Source organism: Symphalangus syndactylus, chromosome 20 (genome assembly GCF_028878055.3).
Source record: "Symphalangus syndactylus isolate Jambi chromosome 20, NHGRI_mSymSyn1-v2.1_pri, whole genome shotgun sequence".
In the NCBI taxonomy this organism is placed as follows: domain Eukaryota; kingdom Metazoa; phylum Chordata; class Mammalia; order Primates; family Hylobatidae; genus Symphalangus; species Symphalangus syndactylus.
Window position 1 is genome coordinate 34,842,590 of NC_072442.2, and position 14,977 is coordinate 34,857,566.

The 14,977-nt window shown below is 46.8% G+C and overlaps 2 protein-coding genes across 2 annotated transcripts; both read left to right on the forward strand.

Moving 5' to 3' along the window:
* The first annotated feature begins 6,257 nt into the window (after positions 1 to 6,257).
* Positions 6,258 to 6,738, forward strand: LOC134735357 (transcription initiation factor TFIID subunit 13-like). Its single transcript, XM_063629825.1, has one exon. It carries the CDS (start codon positions 6,258 to 6,260, stop codon positions 6,630 to 6,632), a length of 375 nt encoding a protein of 124 aa, XP_063485895.1. The 3' UTR covers positions 6,633 to 6,738.
* Positions 6,739 to 13,643: 6,905 nt separating this feature from the next.
* Positions 13,644 to 14,124, forward strand: LOC134735358 (transcription initiation factor TFIID subunit 13-like). The gene has a single exon (XM_063629826.1). The coding sequence runs from the start codon at positions 13,644 to 13,646 to the stop codon at positions 14,016 to 14,018; it is 375 nt and encodes a 124-aa protein (XP_063485896.1). The 3' UTR covers positions 14,019 to 14,124.
* Positions 14,125 to 14,977: the final 853 nt, after the last annotated feature.

Genomic DNA, 14,977 nt, shown 5'->3' on the forward strand with positions numbered 1-14,977 from the left:
ACAACTAGTTTACTGTCTAGTTCATTATTAAAGAGAATGAACTAGGCCGGGCGTGGTGGCTCGTGCCTGTAATCCCAGCACTTTGGGAGGCCGAGGCGGGCGGATCACGAAGTCAGGAGATCGAGACCATCCTGGCTAACACGGTGAAACCCCGTCTCTACTAAAAATACCAAAAATTAGCCGGGCGCAGTGGCGGGTGACCGTAGTCCCAGCTACTCGGGAGGCTGAGGCCGGAGAATGGCGTCTACGCGGGAGGAGGGGCTTGCGGTGAGCCGAGATCGCTGCACTGCACTCCAGCCTGGTCGGCAGAGCGAGACGCCGTCTCCACACAAACAAGCAAACAAAAAAACAGAAAGCAAGTTTCACATTGCTTTCACAATACTTAATGCTGTGTTGGAAGGCTTTTTGATTTAAAATCACTTTGGATTGATAACATCCTGTTAAAGTTTTAGGAGAACACGTTTTCCCGGATCAAATTCAAGCTTCTTAAAATAAATGCTTTCAGTAGCAGGAATGGCATTGCTTAAAAAGCTGACGGCAGGGTAAGCGTTTGCGTTAGTGTTTTATTAACATATTTGTAAGTACTTGTTCGTCGTGGAAATGTGTCCTTGCCTAAAACCATAGGTGGCTGTGGAAACCATGTTTGTAGTTCGGAATACCCAGGTTTTGTGTGTATTTGCTGTATGCGTAAAATTATTCTTGCCCTTAGTTTAAAGTAAGGATTACAGTTGGATTGAAGTCGATCACTGAATGTTATTGTTTATGAGACTTAACATTTTGAGTGCCGCTTAATAAACATGATCTGTAAATCAAAAAAAAAAAAAAAAAAACAAGAAAAAGGATGGTTCTCAAAATCTCACTTCGGATCCATAATCAAACCACCCCAGCTGTAACTTCTGCTGCTACAGCTGCTGTCACGGAGCAGACCTGAGTCTCACCCATGGAGACAGGCAGGCAAACAGTTGTGTCTGCTGAGATGTTCGCCACGCCCCAAGGTCTGAAGGGCAGCAACAAGGACGGGCTCCCTGAGGACCTAGATGGGAACTTGGAAGAACCCAGGGGTCAGGAAGGTGAGCTCAGCAGTCAGGATGTCACGGACCTCACAGAAGGCGACAGTGAAGCCTCAGCCTCAGCTCCTCCTGCAGCCAAAGGACGGAAAAGAGATACCAAAGGAAAGAAGGAGAGGAAGCCCACCGTGGATGCGGAGGAGGCTCAGAGGATGGCAACCCTGCTGTCTGCCATGTCTGAGGAGCAGCTGGCCCGCTACGAAGTGTGTCGCCGGTCAGCTTTCCCAAAAGCACGCATTGCAGGTCTGATGCATTCTATCACTGGCGGATCGGAGCCTGAGAACGTGGCCATTGCCATGGCTGGAATAGCCAAGGTCTTCGTCGGAGAGGTGCTGGAAGAGGCCCTGGACGTGTGTGAGATGTCGGGAGAAAAGCCCCCACTGCAGCCCAAGCATTTAAGGGAGGCTGCTCGCAGGTTAAAGCCCAAGGGCCTCTTCCCCAACAGCAACTACCAAAAAATCATGTTCTAGGCCCAAGGCCAGAGGGAAGGGTCTGTTTGTGCAGGCATAAGTACTGCATTCGTCTTTCAGTGACAGGACTGCGTTTGCTGGAGCTTCTGCATCTCAGTCTACCCTGGATTTACCCACCATCTTAGTGTCTTGAGACGTCAAGCTGCCCTTACCTGGATGAAGACAGCAGATTGTTTGGTAGTAGCCTTGGCTAAATGTTTGGGCCTCCGAGGTCATGTTGAGGCCTTTTTGTATGTCTTTCTAGTTGGAAGAATAAAGGTGCCTGGGCCTTGAGCATCCTGTGGACAGGAAGCTGCATTCAGAGAGGGAAGCCCTTTCCAGGACATTTGTACGGTTCCTTGCTGAAGCCTGCTGTTGCCGTGTCTTTGCTGGAATGCTTATGTCTGGGTTTCAGTAAGTGAAGGCGCCAGAAATGTTTCCCGAATGTTGTCCTGGGTAATTTTCATGCCCTTATGTATTTTTGTGAGTCATCACAAAAACAGTTAAACTCTTTTCCAAACTGCAGAAATAAAAATTACATCACAAAGCTTTTTTTTTTCTCTCAGTTGACCCTTCTCCTATTCCTGCCTACTGTGCTTTACGTCAGCAAGTGATCCTTTACTGTTTTAGAATGTAATATAGTATAGATGCATCGTAAAAGACGAGAGAGCATCCAATTCCAAAATCACCTTTCCTCACGCCGCCATTTGTAGCAAACTTCTATGTAGTTGAAAAGGCATACAGACAGCCTGTTGATACTTCATGTTTGCTACACACGGTGATATGGCCGGTTCATCCAGAGACACTGAAATTTAGTTCAAAACACTGCCTTAGAGTATTCCTGATTTTATTGATTGCACCGATGATCCACTCGGAAAATCAAACCTGAGTACACAGACATGGGGGAAGATATTAAAATATCGGACCAAGTAGGTTCATCACAAGTGACAAAGTTATTCCCAACTCTACTTGGACATACTCTGCTGTATCTTTATGATGCAATTGAGTAATTTTTCTTTACAGAATAAAGACCTGAGACTTACGACGGAATCACCCTGAACCTTCCCAGCACAGCTCACAGATATCCGTGGTTCCATTTCAGTGTGTTTCCCTCTGCCATGTGCCCCCTGAATCACAGAGTGAAAGCCAAATTTTCGAAAAGACCCCATTGTTCTGCTCTAATATCGAATGCAGAATAACATGTACTCTTTCTTCCTGGAGCCAAATAAACCCCCATACAATATAGTTGTATTTCCTCATACCCTCAGCTTTTGCTGCTAAAATAGGACTTATGGTACGTAGCATCTGCCTTTGGGTATTACGGAAATTTCTAAATTTTACCAAGAATTGGGAAATTCCGTTTCATACCTCCATATTCTGGCCTTCTTCAGCTTTCCTTTCCTTTAACCAACTTTCTTGCCTGGGCGTACCACAAGTTAGACCGGTGTGTCTTAGAGACACAAGGAGGGTACAGGTTCTTGGCAGAACTCATGGAGATGGGAGGGCTCCCTCAGAAATGAAAGTGCTTGAGCTCCCAAAGGAAGTAAGGTCCTAGAGACTCATTATCTCCCAGTCTTAACATGGCTCTCAGCTCATTCCTTTTCCATAGCATGGAGCAGTCTTGGAAGCTGTATTCTGGCAGATGTGGCAGCTCTGGCCCTTTCAGAACACTAGAGGAAAAGAGAACCTGGCCCAAGCAGCCTGCGGTCTAGACAGGCATCAGCAGAGGGCAGGGCAGATGGCGACTCCACACACAAGCTTAGAACGTTTCTCTTGCCCCTCATAGAACTCAATACATTGAGTGGGGTCTGAGTAAATCTGAACTGCTGAAGACAGAAACAAGTTCACATCAAGGTCTCAGAGGTCAGCTCAAGAGCAGGAACACAGCGTTGTTCTCTCAGAGAGGAAAACTGGATTAGTTGAGAGGGTTCAGTGTCCCTACCCATTTTTTTTTGTTTTTTCCTGTAAGTTATGGGATACTAGTGCAAAACGTGCAGGTTTCTTACCAAGGTATACATGTGCCATAGCGGTTTGCTGCACCAATCCACCCACCATCTAGGCTTTAAGCCCCACATGCCTTGGGTGTTTGTCCTAATGCTCTCCTTTCCCTGGCCCCCCACCCCGTGACAGGCCACGGAGAGTCACGTTCCACTTTCTCTGTCCATGTGTTCTCATTGATCAACTCCCACTTTTGAGTGAGAAGATGTGGTGTTTGCTTTTCCGTTCCTGTGTTAGTTTGCTGAGAATGATGGTCCCCGGGGTCGTCCATGTCACCGCAAAGAAGACGAACTCATTCTTTTTTATGCTGCCTAGTATTCCCGGGTGTATATACCACACATATTCTTTATCCAGTCTATCACTGATGGGCATTTGGGTTGGTTCCAGGTCCTTTGCTCTTGCAAACTGTGCCGCAGTGAGCATATCTGTGTATGTGTCCTTGTAATTGGAGGAATTATAACCCTTTGGCTATATACCCGGTAATGAGATAGCTGGGTCCAATGGTATTTCTGGTTCTAGATGCTTGAGGAATCGCCACACGGACTTCCACAATGGTTGAACTGATTTACACTCTCACAGACGTTGTAAAAGTGTTTCTGTATCTTCACAGCCTTGCCAGCATCTGTTGTTTCCTGACTTTTTAATAATCGCATACGAAATCTTCTCAATATGTAATATCACATAGCCACAGCTCTCAAGAAAGAAATCTGTAGACAGTGTTATCTTTTCAGGAGAAAGCTTTGACTGCTTTCATGGCTGGTTGTATTACACGTTTACGACAATGAGGTTTTTCCTGGAGCTTCACTACAAGTCGTAAAGTCTTTCTCATAATGTACCTATGGAGACTACCTAGAAAAATGTGGTCTCTGACTGGTGCTGGTAAGGTGGTGACAAGGTATCTAACAAATAAAGTGACCGTACTTGACTATTTTCCAAAGTTTACTATTTCGGGGTCAGCTTAAGAACCTCACTGCCCGCCTTTGCCCTCACAAGTAATTAGCATGTGCCTAAATAAAGTTGAAGCCAGCTAGCTCCACTATTCCAAGCAGATACTGTCTAGGGTCTAGTCTCTGGAAGTATAAAGTACAGAGCTTACAAGTACAACTACGCGAAAAGTTGTACCCAAGCTAGAAAGGCTTAAATGATCAATTGATGGATTTGTGTTTCCTCTGGAAGGGGGTACAAAGCAGAGCGCTAATACACATATATAGGGTAGAAGAGTTCAGGGCTTTTATGGACGGCACACAGCTAGGTGTCTTCAAAGAGGTGCACCAGGGAAGCCTCACTGGGCTCCCGCAGGGCGCCAATGGCCGCCCTCTGGAAGCGCACGTCCAGGATGATGTGCTGCCCGATCTTGCGCATCGGGCGCTGGAAGGGCAGCTTGAGGAGGTGAAGCTGCGTGGACTTCTGGTACTTTCTGATTTTGCGCACTGCCAGGCCTGTAGCGGTGAGGCTTCTTGATCCCTCCTGTAGGCGGCGCCCTCTTGCCGGCGGCTGCAGTGGCCAGGGTCTTCGTGGCGCCTGCCAGGCTGTGGCTTTGCCTGGCCACAATGGTGAAACCTCCTCTCTACTTTAAAGAATACAAATTTCTCCTGGCGTGGTGGCGCGCACAGTTGCTCCAAGCTACTCTGGAGGCTGAGTCAGGAGAGTTGCTTGGGCCCAGGAGGCAGAGGCTGCAGTGAGCTGCCATCAGGCCACTGCAATCCAGTCTGGGGGACAGAGGGAGACTCTGTCTCGAAAATAAATAAATAATATGCAATACAATACAATACAACAGCATAACATAGAAATCATATTTTCATATTCCCCACACCCAGCCCAGTCTATTTCAGAGTATGTGATAAACCACTTGTTTCCCTATGAGTTAGAGATTTTTTTCTCAGACGTTTAAGTTTTCTAATGTGCAACTTCATAAAAGGTCTCATTTTACCCTCATTGTTTTGTTTATTGTTGTGAAATGTGAACTTTGCGATTCTGTGAGGAATCCAGAATTCTGAAATGCCCCCGGCATTTCCCGCCCCGCCCCCCCCAGAGCCTAGCCCTGCCTCTGCCCCTCCCTTGGGTGCGGACGGAACCTTGAATTGAGGAGCCCGCCCAAAGCCCTGATTAGATTAGGATTACCCTGAAACAATAGCTGTTAAGGGCTGGGTCTAATTCAATCGTCTGTGCTCTTTATATGGGACTGAACCTCCCTGAGATTCCATTCCCCTGTGGGTGATTCCTCAGCCCTGGAGGTGCAGACCCAGGGAGCTGCACGGCCCAGACCTGGGCAACACCTGTAAGAGCTCAGAGCATCCTCCCGGCAGCTGGCAGAACAAACAAGTGGGCCTGGGTTTCACATACCTGAGGAATTGGATTCTGCCACGAACTCGAATCAGATCGACGCCAGATTCTTCTCAGGTGAAGGCAACGACCCCACAGACAGACCCATCCTGGAGGTCCCTCGTGTGACTCTGAGCAGGAGGCAGTCACTTGGCCTAGTAGAACTTCTGAGCTGTGAGCCGGGGTTTGTTTTCAATATCCAAAATTGGTGAGAATTTCTTCTGCATTCATCTAAAACTAATAAACTCTCCATCCACAGGTTTCTCCATATTGTGGAAGTGAGATAAAGCAGTGTGTGTGTTTGTGTGTGGGAAGGGGAGGCAGGGAGCTGTGTCCACTTGTGACTAATCTATGGCTCGCCAGAAACATAGCAGCCAAAATCTTTGAAAGTTTCTGGGCTGTGGGTCGGCGGGCCAGTGGGATGGCAGACGAGGAAGAAGACCCCACCTTTGAGGAAGGAAATGAAGAAATTGGAGGAGGTGCAGAAGGTGGACAGGGTAAAAGAAAGAGACTTTTTTCTAAAGAATTGCGATGTATGATGTATGGCTTTGGGGATGACCAGAATCCTTATACTGAGTCAGTGGATATTCTTGAAGATCTTGTCATAAAGTATATCACTGAAATGACTCACAAGGCAATGTCAATTGGAAGACAAGGTCGAGTACAAGTTGAAGATATCATCTTCTTGATTCGAAAGGACCCAAGGAAGTTTGCCAGGGTGAAAGACTTGCTTACTATGAATGAAGAATTGAAACGAGCTAGAAAAGCATTTGATGAAGCAAATTATGCATCTTGACACTTTTTGTAGATTCTGAAAATTACCATCTGGGGAAACCAGATATCATAATTGTATATTTTCTAAAGTAAGGTTCTGATATCTAGCCGTGTAAATGAAAGATGGAGAAACAGAGAGTTTTCAGCCTTTCTTTTTATGCTTTTGATTTTAGAGTGATATTGGTGCATGTCGTTGCCTGCCTTTGTATTACCATACTTTAATCACTTACCGGGTTTTAATGACCACGCATAAGTCAAAGTACCTTGCAAACCGTGTCGTTCCTTCTGACTTTTGACTATCTGAAGGATAAAGTCGTATTTGCGTGTTAGGTATGTTTACGCCCTTGTAACCTTGTGAGCTATACTGTAGCTTTTTTCTTTTTCTTTTTCTTTTTTTTTTTTTTTTCAGACGGAGTCTCGCTGTGTCGCCAGGCTGGGGTGCAGGGGCGTGATCTCGGCTGACTGCGGGCTCCGCCTCCCGGGTTCGGGTGATTCTCCTTCCTGGGCCTCTCGGGTTCCTGGGAAGTGCAGGCGCCTGCCACCATGCCTGGCTAACTTTTCGTATTTTTGGTGGTGACGGGGTTTCGCCATGTTGGCCAGGATGGTTTCGATCTCTGAACCTCGTGATCCGCCTGCCTCGGCCTCCCACGGTGCTGGGACTGCAGGCGCCAGCCACCGAGCCTGGCCTACTGTAGCTATTTATTATGTGAAATCGAAATGGCATTTCTGACTTGACAGCTGAGGCTTGTACTTCATGTATTCTGAAGTTTTTAGACAACAACTAGTTTACTGTCTAGTTCATTATTAAAGAGAATGAACTAGGCCGGGCGTGGTGGCTCGTGCCTGTAATCCCAGCACTTTGGGAGGCCGAGGCGGGCGGATCACGAAGTCAGGAGATCGAGACCATCCTGGCTAACACGGTGAAACCCCGTCTCTACTAAAAATACAAAAAATTAGCCGGGCGCAGTGGCGGGTGACCGTAGTCCCAGCTACTCGGGAGGCTGAGGCCGGAGAATGGCGTCTACGCGGGAGGAGGGGCTTGCGGTGAGCCGAGATCGCTGCACTGCACTCCAGCCTGGTCGGCAGAGCGAGACGCCGTCTCCACACAAACAAGCAAACAAAAAAACAGAAAGCAAGTTTCACATTGCTTTCACAATACTTAATGCTGTGTTGGAAGGCTTTTTGATTTAAAATCACTTTGGATTGATAACATCCTGTTAAAGTTTTAGGAGAACACGTTTTCCCGGATCAAATTCAAGCTTCTTAAAATAAATGCTTTCAGTAGCAGGAATGGCATTGCTTAAAAAGCTGACGGCAGGGTAAGCGTTTGCGTTAGTGTTTTATTAACATATTTGTAAGTACTTGTTCGTCGTGGAAATGTGTCCTTGCCTAAAACCATAGGTGGCTGTGGAAACCATGTTTGTAGTTCGGAATACCCAGGTTTTGTGTGTATTTGCTCTATGCGTAAAATTATTCTTGCCCTTAGTTTAAAGTAAGGATTACAGTTGGATTGAAGTCGATCACTGAATGTTATTGTTTATGAGACTTAACATTTTGAGTGTCGCTTAATAAACATGATCTGTAAATCAAAAAAAAAAAAAAAAAACAAGAAAAAGGATGGTTCTCAAAATCTCACTTCGGATCCATAATCAAACCACCCCAGCTGTAACTTCTGCTGCTACAGCTGCTGTCACGGAGCAGACCTGAGTCTCACCCATGGAGACAGGCAGGCAAACAGTTGTGTCTGCTGAGATGTTCGCCACGCCCCAAGGTCTGAAGGGCAGCAACAAGGACGGGCTCCCTGAGGACCTAGATGGGAACTTGGAAGAACCCAGGGGTCAGGAAGGTGAGCTCAGCAGTCAGGATGTCACGGACCTCACAGAAGGCGACAGTGAAGCCTCAGCCTCAGCTCCTCCTGCAGCCAAAGGACGGAAAAGAGATACCAAAGGAAAGAAGGAGAGGAAGCCCACCGTGGATGCGGAGGAGGCTCAGAGGATGGCAACCCTGCTGTCTGCCATGTCTGAGGAGCAGCTGGCCCGCTACGAAGTGTGTCGCCGGTCAGCTTTCCCAAAAGCACGCATTGCAGGTCTGATGCATTCTATCACTGGCGGATCGGAGCCTGAGAACGTGGCCATTGCCATGGCTGGAATAGCCAAGGTCTTCGTCGGAGAGGTGCTGGAAGAGGCCCTGGACGTGTGTGAGATGTGGGGAGAAAAGCCCCCACTGCAGCCCAAGCATTTAAGGGAGGCTGCTCGCAGGTTAAAGCCCAAGGGCCTCTTCCCCAACAGCAACTACCAAAAAATCATGTTCTAGGCCCAAGGCCAGAGGGAAGGGTCTGTTTGTGCAGGCATAAGTACTGCATTCGTCTTTCAGTGACAGGAATGCGTTTGCTGGAGCTTCTGCATCTCAGTCTACCCTGGATTTACCCACCATCTTAGTGTCTTGAGACGTCAAGCTGCCCTTACCTGGATGAAGACAGCAGATTGTTTGGTAGTAGCCTTGGCTAAATGTTTGGGCCTCCGAGGTCATGTTGAGGCCTTTTTGTATGTCTTTCTAGTTGGAAGAATAAAGGTGCCTGGGCCTTGAGCATCCTGTGGACAGGAAGCTGCATTCAGAGAGGGAAGCCCTTTCCAGGACATTTGTACCGTTCCTTGCTGAAGCCTGCTGTTGCCGTGTCTTTGCTGGAATGCTTATGTCTGGGTTTCAGTAAGTGAAGGCGCCAGAAATGTTTCCCGAATGTTGTCCTGGGTAATTTTCATGCCCTTATGTATTTTTGTGAGTCATCACAAAAACAGTTAAACTCTTTTCCAAACTGCAGAAATAAAAATTACATCACAAAGCTTTTTTTTTTTCTCTCAGTTGACCCTTCTCCTATTCCTGCCTACTGTGCTTTACGTCAGCAAGTGATCCTTTACTGTTTTAGAATGTAATATAGTATAGATGCATCGTAAAAGACGAGAGAGCATCCAATTCCAAAATCACCTTTCCTCACGCCGCCATTTGTAGCGAACTTCTATGTAGTTGAAAAGGCATACAGACAGCCTGTTGATACTTCATGTTTGCTACACACGGTGATATGGCCGGTTCATCCAGAGACACTGAAATTTAGTTCAAAACACTGCCTTAGAGTATTCCTGATTTTATTGATTGCACCGATGATCCACTCGGAAAATCAAACCTGAGTACACAGACATGGGGGAAGATATTAAAATATCGGACCAAGTAGGTTCATCACGAGTGACAAAGTTATTCCCAACTCTACTTGGACATACTCTGCTGTATCTTTATGATGCAATTGAGTAATTTTTCTTTACAGAATAAAGACCTGAGACTTACGACGGAATCACCCTGAACCTTCCCAGCACAGCTCACAGATATCCGTGGTTCCATTTCAGTGTGTTTCCCTCTGCCATGTGCCCCCTGAATCACAGAGTGAAAGCCAAATTTTCGAAAAAACCCCATTGTTCTGCTCTAATATCGAATACAGAATAACATGTACTCTTTCTTCCTGGAGCAAAATAAACCCCCATACAATATAGTTGTATTTCCTCATACCCTCAGCTTTTGCTGCTAAAATAGGACTTATGGTACGTAGCATCTGCCTTTGGGTATTACGGAAATTTCTAAATTTTACCAAGAATTGGGAAATTCCGTTTCATACCTCCATATTCTGGCCTTCTTCAGCTTTCCTTTCCTTTAACCAACTTTCTTGCCTGGGCGTACCACAAGTTAGACCGTTGTGTCTTAGAGACACAAGGAGGGTACAGGTTCTTGGCAGAACTGATGGAGATGGGAGGGCTCCCTCAGAAATGAAAGTGCTTGAGCTCCCAAAGGAAGTAAGGTCCTAGAGACTCATTATCTCCCAGTCTTAACATGGCTCTCAGCTCATTCCTTTTCCATAGCATGGAGCAGTCTTGGAAGCTGTATTCTGGCAGATGCGGCAGCTCTGGCCCTTTCAGAACACTAGAGGAAAAGAGAACCTGGCCCAAGCAGCCTGCGGTCTAGACAGGCATCAGCAGAGGGCAGTGCTGATGGCGACTCCACACACAAGCTTAGAACGTTTCTCTTGCCCCTCATAGAACTCAATACATTGAGTGGGGTCTGAGTAAATCTGAACTGCTGAAGACAGAAACAAGTTCACATCAAGGTCTCAGAGGTCAGCTCAAGAGCAGGAACACAGCGTTGTTCTCTCAGAGAGGAAAATTGGATTAGTTGAGAGGGTTCAGTGTCCCTACGCATTTTTTTTGTTTTTTCCTGTAAGTTATGGGATACTAGTGCAGTACGTGCAGGTTTCTTACCAAGGTATACATGTGCCATAGCGGTTTGCTGCACCAATCCACCCACCATCTAGGCTTTAAGCCCCACATGCCTTGGGTGTTTGTCCTAATGCTCTCCTTTCCCTGGCCCCCAGCCCCGTGACAAGACACGGAGTGTCACGTTCCACTTTCTCTGTCCATGTGTTCTCATTGATCAACTCCCACTTTTGAGTGAGAAGATGTGGTGTTTGCTTTTCCGTTCCTGTGTTAGTTTGCTGAGAATGATGGTCCCCAGGGTCGTCCATGTCACCGCAAAGAAGACGAACTCATTCTTTTTTATGCTGCCTAGTATTCCCTGGTGTATATACCACACATATTCTTTATCCAGTCTATCACTGATGGGCATTTGGGTTGGTTCCAGGTCCTTTGCTCTTGCAAACTGTGCCGCAGTGAGCATATCTGTGTATGTGTCCTTGTAATTGGAGGAATTATAACCCTTTGGCTATATACCCGGTAATGAGATAGCTGGGTCCAATTGTATTTCTGGTTCTAGATGCTTGAGGAATCGCCACACGGACTTCCACAATGGTTGAACTGATTTACACTCTCACAGACGTTGTAAAAGTGTTTCTGTATCTTCACAGCCTTGCCAGCATCTGTTGTTTCCTGACTTTTTAATAATCGCATACGAAATCTTCTCAATATGTTATATCACATAGCCACAGCTCTCAAGAAAGAAATCTGTAGACAGTGTTATCTTTTCAGGAGAAAGCTTTGACTGCTTTCATGGCTGGTTGTATTACACGTTTACGACAATGAGGTTTTTCCTGGAGCTTCACTACAAGTCGTAAAGTCTTTCTCATAATGTACCTATGGAGACTACCTAGAAAAATGTGGTCTCTGACTGGTGCTGGTAAGGTGGTGACAAGGTATCTAACAAATAAAGTGACCGTACTTGACTATTTTCCAAAGTTTACTATTTCGGGGTCAGCTTAAGAACCTCACTGCCCGCCTTTGCCCTCACAAGTAATTAGCATGTGCCTAAATAAAGTTGAAGCCAGCTAGCTCCACTATTCCAAGCAGATACTGTCTAGGGTCTAGTCTCTGGAAGTATAAAGTACAGAGCTTACAAGTACAACTACGCGAAAAGTTGTACCCAAGCTAGAAAGGCTTAAATGATCAATTGATGGATTTGTGTTTCCTCCGGAAGAGGGTACAAAGCAGAGCGCTAATACACATATATAGGGTAGAAGAGTTCAGGGCTTTTATGGACGGCACACAGCTAGGTGTCTTCAAAGAGGTGCACCAGGGAAGCCTCACTGGGCTCCCGTAGGGCGTCAATGGCCGCCCTCTGGAAGCGCACGTCCAGGATGATGTGCTGCCCGATCTTGCGCATCGGGCGCTGGAAGGGCAGCTTGAGGAGGTGAAGCTGCGTGGACTTCTGGTACTTTCTGATTTTGCGCACTGCCAGGCCTGTAGCGGTGAGGCTTCTTGATCCCTCCTGTAGGCGGCGCCCTCTTGCCGGCGGCTGCAGTGGCCAGGGTCTTCGTGGCGCCTGCCAGGCTGTGGCTTTGCCTGGCCACAATGGTGAAACCTCCTCTCTACTTTAAAGAATACAAATTTCTCCTGGCGTGGTGGCGCGCACAGTTGCTCCAAGCTACTCTGGAGGCTGAGTCAGGAGAGTTGCTTGGGCCCAGGAGGCAGAGGCTGCAGTGAGCTGCCATCAGGCCACTGCAATCCAGTCTGGGGGACAGAGGGAGACTCTGTCTCGAAAATAAATAAATAATATGCAATACAATACAATACAACAGCATAACATAGAAATCATATTTTCATATTCCCCACACCCAGCCCAGTCTATTTCAGAGTATGTGATAAACCACTTGTTTCCCTATGAGTTAGAGATTTTTTTCTCAGACGTTTAAGTTTTCTAATGTGCAACTTCATAAAAGGTCTCATTTTACCCTCATTGTTTTCTTTATTGTTGTGAAATGTGAACTTTGCGATTCTGTGAGGAATCCAGAATTCTGAAATGCCCCCGACATTTCCCGCCCCGCCCCCCCCAGAGCCTAGCCCTGCCTCTGCCCCTCCCTTGGGTGCGGACGGAACCTTGAATTGAGGAGCCCGCCCAAAGCCCTGATTAGATTAGGATTACCCTGAAACAATAGCTGTTAAGGGCTGGGTCTAATTCAATCGTCTGTGCTCTTTATATGGGACTGAACCTCCCTGAGATTCCATTCCCCTGTGGGTGATTCCTCAGCCCTGGAGGTGCAGACCCAGGGAGCTGCACGGCCCAGACCTGGGCAACACCTGTAAGAGCTCAGAGCATCCTCCCGGCAGCTGGCAGAACAAACAAGTGGGCCTGGGTTTCACATACCTGAGGAATTGGATTCTGCCACGAACTCGAATCAGATCGACGCCAGATTCTTCTCAGGTGAAGGCAACGACCCCACAGACAGACCCATCCTGGAGGTCCCTCGTGTGACTCTGAGCAGGAGGCAGTCACTTGGCCTAGTAGAACTTCTGAGCTGTGAGCCGGGGTTTGTTTTCAATATCCAAAATTGGTGAGAATTTCTTCTGCATTCATCTAAAACTAATAAACTCTCCATCCACAGGTTTCTCCATATTGTGGAAGTGAGATAAAGCAGTGTGTGTGTTTGTGTGTGGGAAGGGGAGGCAGGGAGCTGTGTCCACTTGTGACTAATCTATGGCTCGCCAGAAACATAGCAGCCAAAATCTTTGAAAGTTTCTGGGCTGTGGGTCGGCGGGCCAGTGGGATGGCAGACGAGGAAGAAGACCCCACCTTTGAGGAAGGAAATGAAGAAATTGGAGGAGGTGCAGAAGGTGGACAGGGTAAAAGAAAGAGACTTTTTTCTAAAGAATTGCGATGTATGATGTATGGCTTTGGGGATGACCAGAATCCTTATACTGAGTCAGTGGATATTCTTGAAGATCTTGTCATAAAGTATATCACTGAAATGACTCACAAGGCAATGTCAATTGGAAGACAAGGTCGAGTACAAGTTGAAGATATCATCTTCTTGATTCGAAAGGACCCAAGGAAGTTTGCCAGGGTGAAAGACTTGCTTACTATGAATGAAGAATTGAAACGAGCTAGAAAAGCATTTGATGAAGCAAATTATGCATCTTGACACTTTTTGTAGATTCTGAAAATTACCATCTGGGGAAACCAGATATCATAATTGTATATTTTCTAAAGTAAGGTTCTGATATCTAGCCGTGTAAATGAAAGATGGAGAAACAGAGAGTTTTCAGCCTTTCTTTTTATGCTTTTGATTTTAGAGTGATATTGGTGCATGTCTTTGCCTGCCTTTGTATTACCATACTTTAATCACTTACCGGGTTTTAATGACCACGCATAAGTCAAAGTACCTTGCAAACCGTGTCGTTCCTTCTGACTTTTGACTATCTGAAGGATAAAGTCGTATTTGCGTGTTAGGTATGTTTACGCCCTTGTAACCTTGTGAGCTATACTGTAGCTTTTTTCTTTTTCTTTTTCTTTTTTTTTTTTTTTTCAGACGGAGTCTCGCTGTGTCGCCAGGCTGGGGTGCAGGGGCGTGATCTCGGCTGACTGCGGGCTCCGCCTCCCGGGTTCGGGTGATTCTCCTTCCTGGGCCTCTCGGGTTCCTGGGAAGTGCAGGCGCCTGCCACCATGCCTGGCTAACTTTTCGTATTTTTGGTGGTGACGGGGTTTCGCCATGTTGGCCAGGATGGTTTCGATCTCTGAACCTCATGATCCGCCTGCCTCGGCCTCCCACGGTGCTGGGACTGCAGGCGCCAGCCACCAAGCCTGGCCTACTGTAGCTATTTAATATGTGAAATCGAAAAGGCATTTCTGACTTGACAGCTGAGGCTTGTACTTCATGTATTCTGAAGTTTTTAGACAACAACTAGTTTACTGTCTAGTTCATTATTAAAGAGAATGAACTAGGCCGGGCGTGGTGGCTCGTGCCTGTAATCCCAGCACTTTGGGAGGCCGAGGCGGGCGGATCACGAAGTCAGGAGATCGAGACCATCCTGGCTAACACGGTGAAACCCCGTCTCTACTAAAAATACAAAAAATTAGCCGGGCGCAGTGGCGGGTGACCGT

Coding starts and splice junctions, on each gene's coding strand:
- LOC134735357 (XM_063629825.1), top strand. CDS start 6,258: ATGGCAGACGAGGAAGAAGACCCCACCTTTGAGGAAGGAAATGAAGAA.
- LOC134735358 (XM_063629826.1), top strand. CDS start 13,644: ATGGCAGACGAGGAAGAAGACCCCACCTTTGAGGAAGGAAATGAAGAA.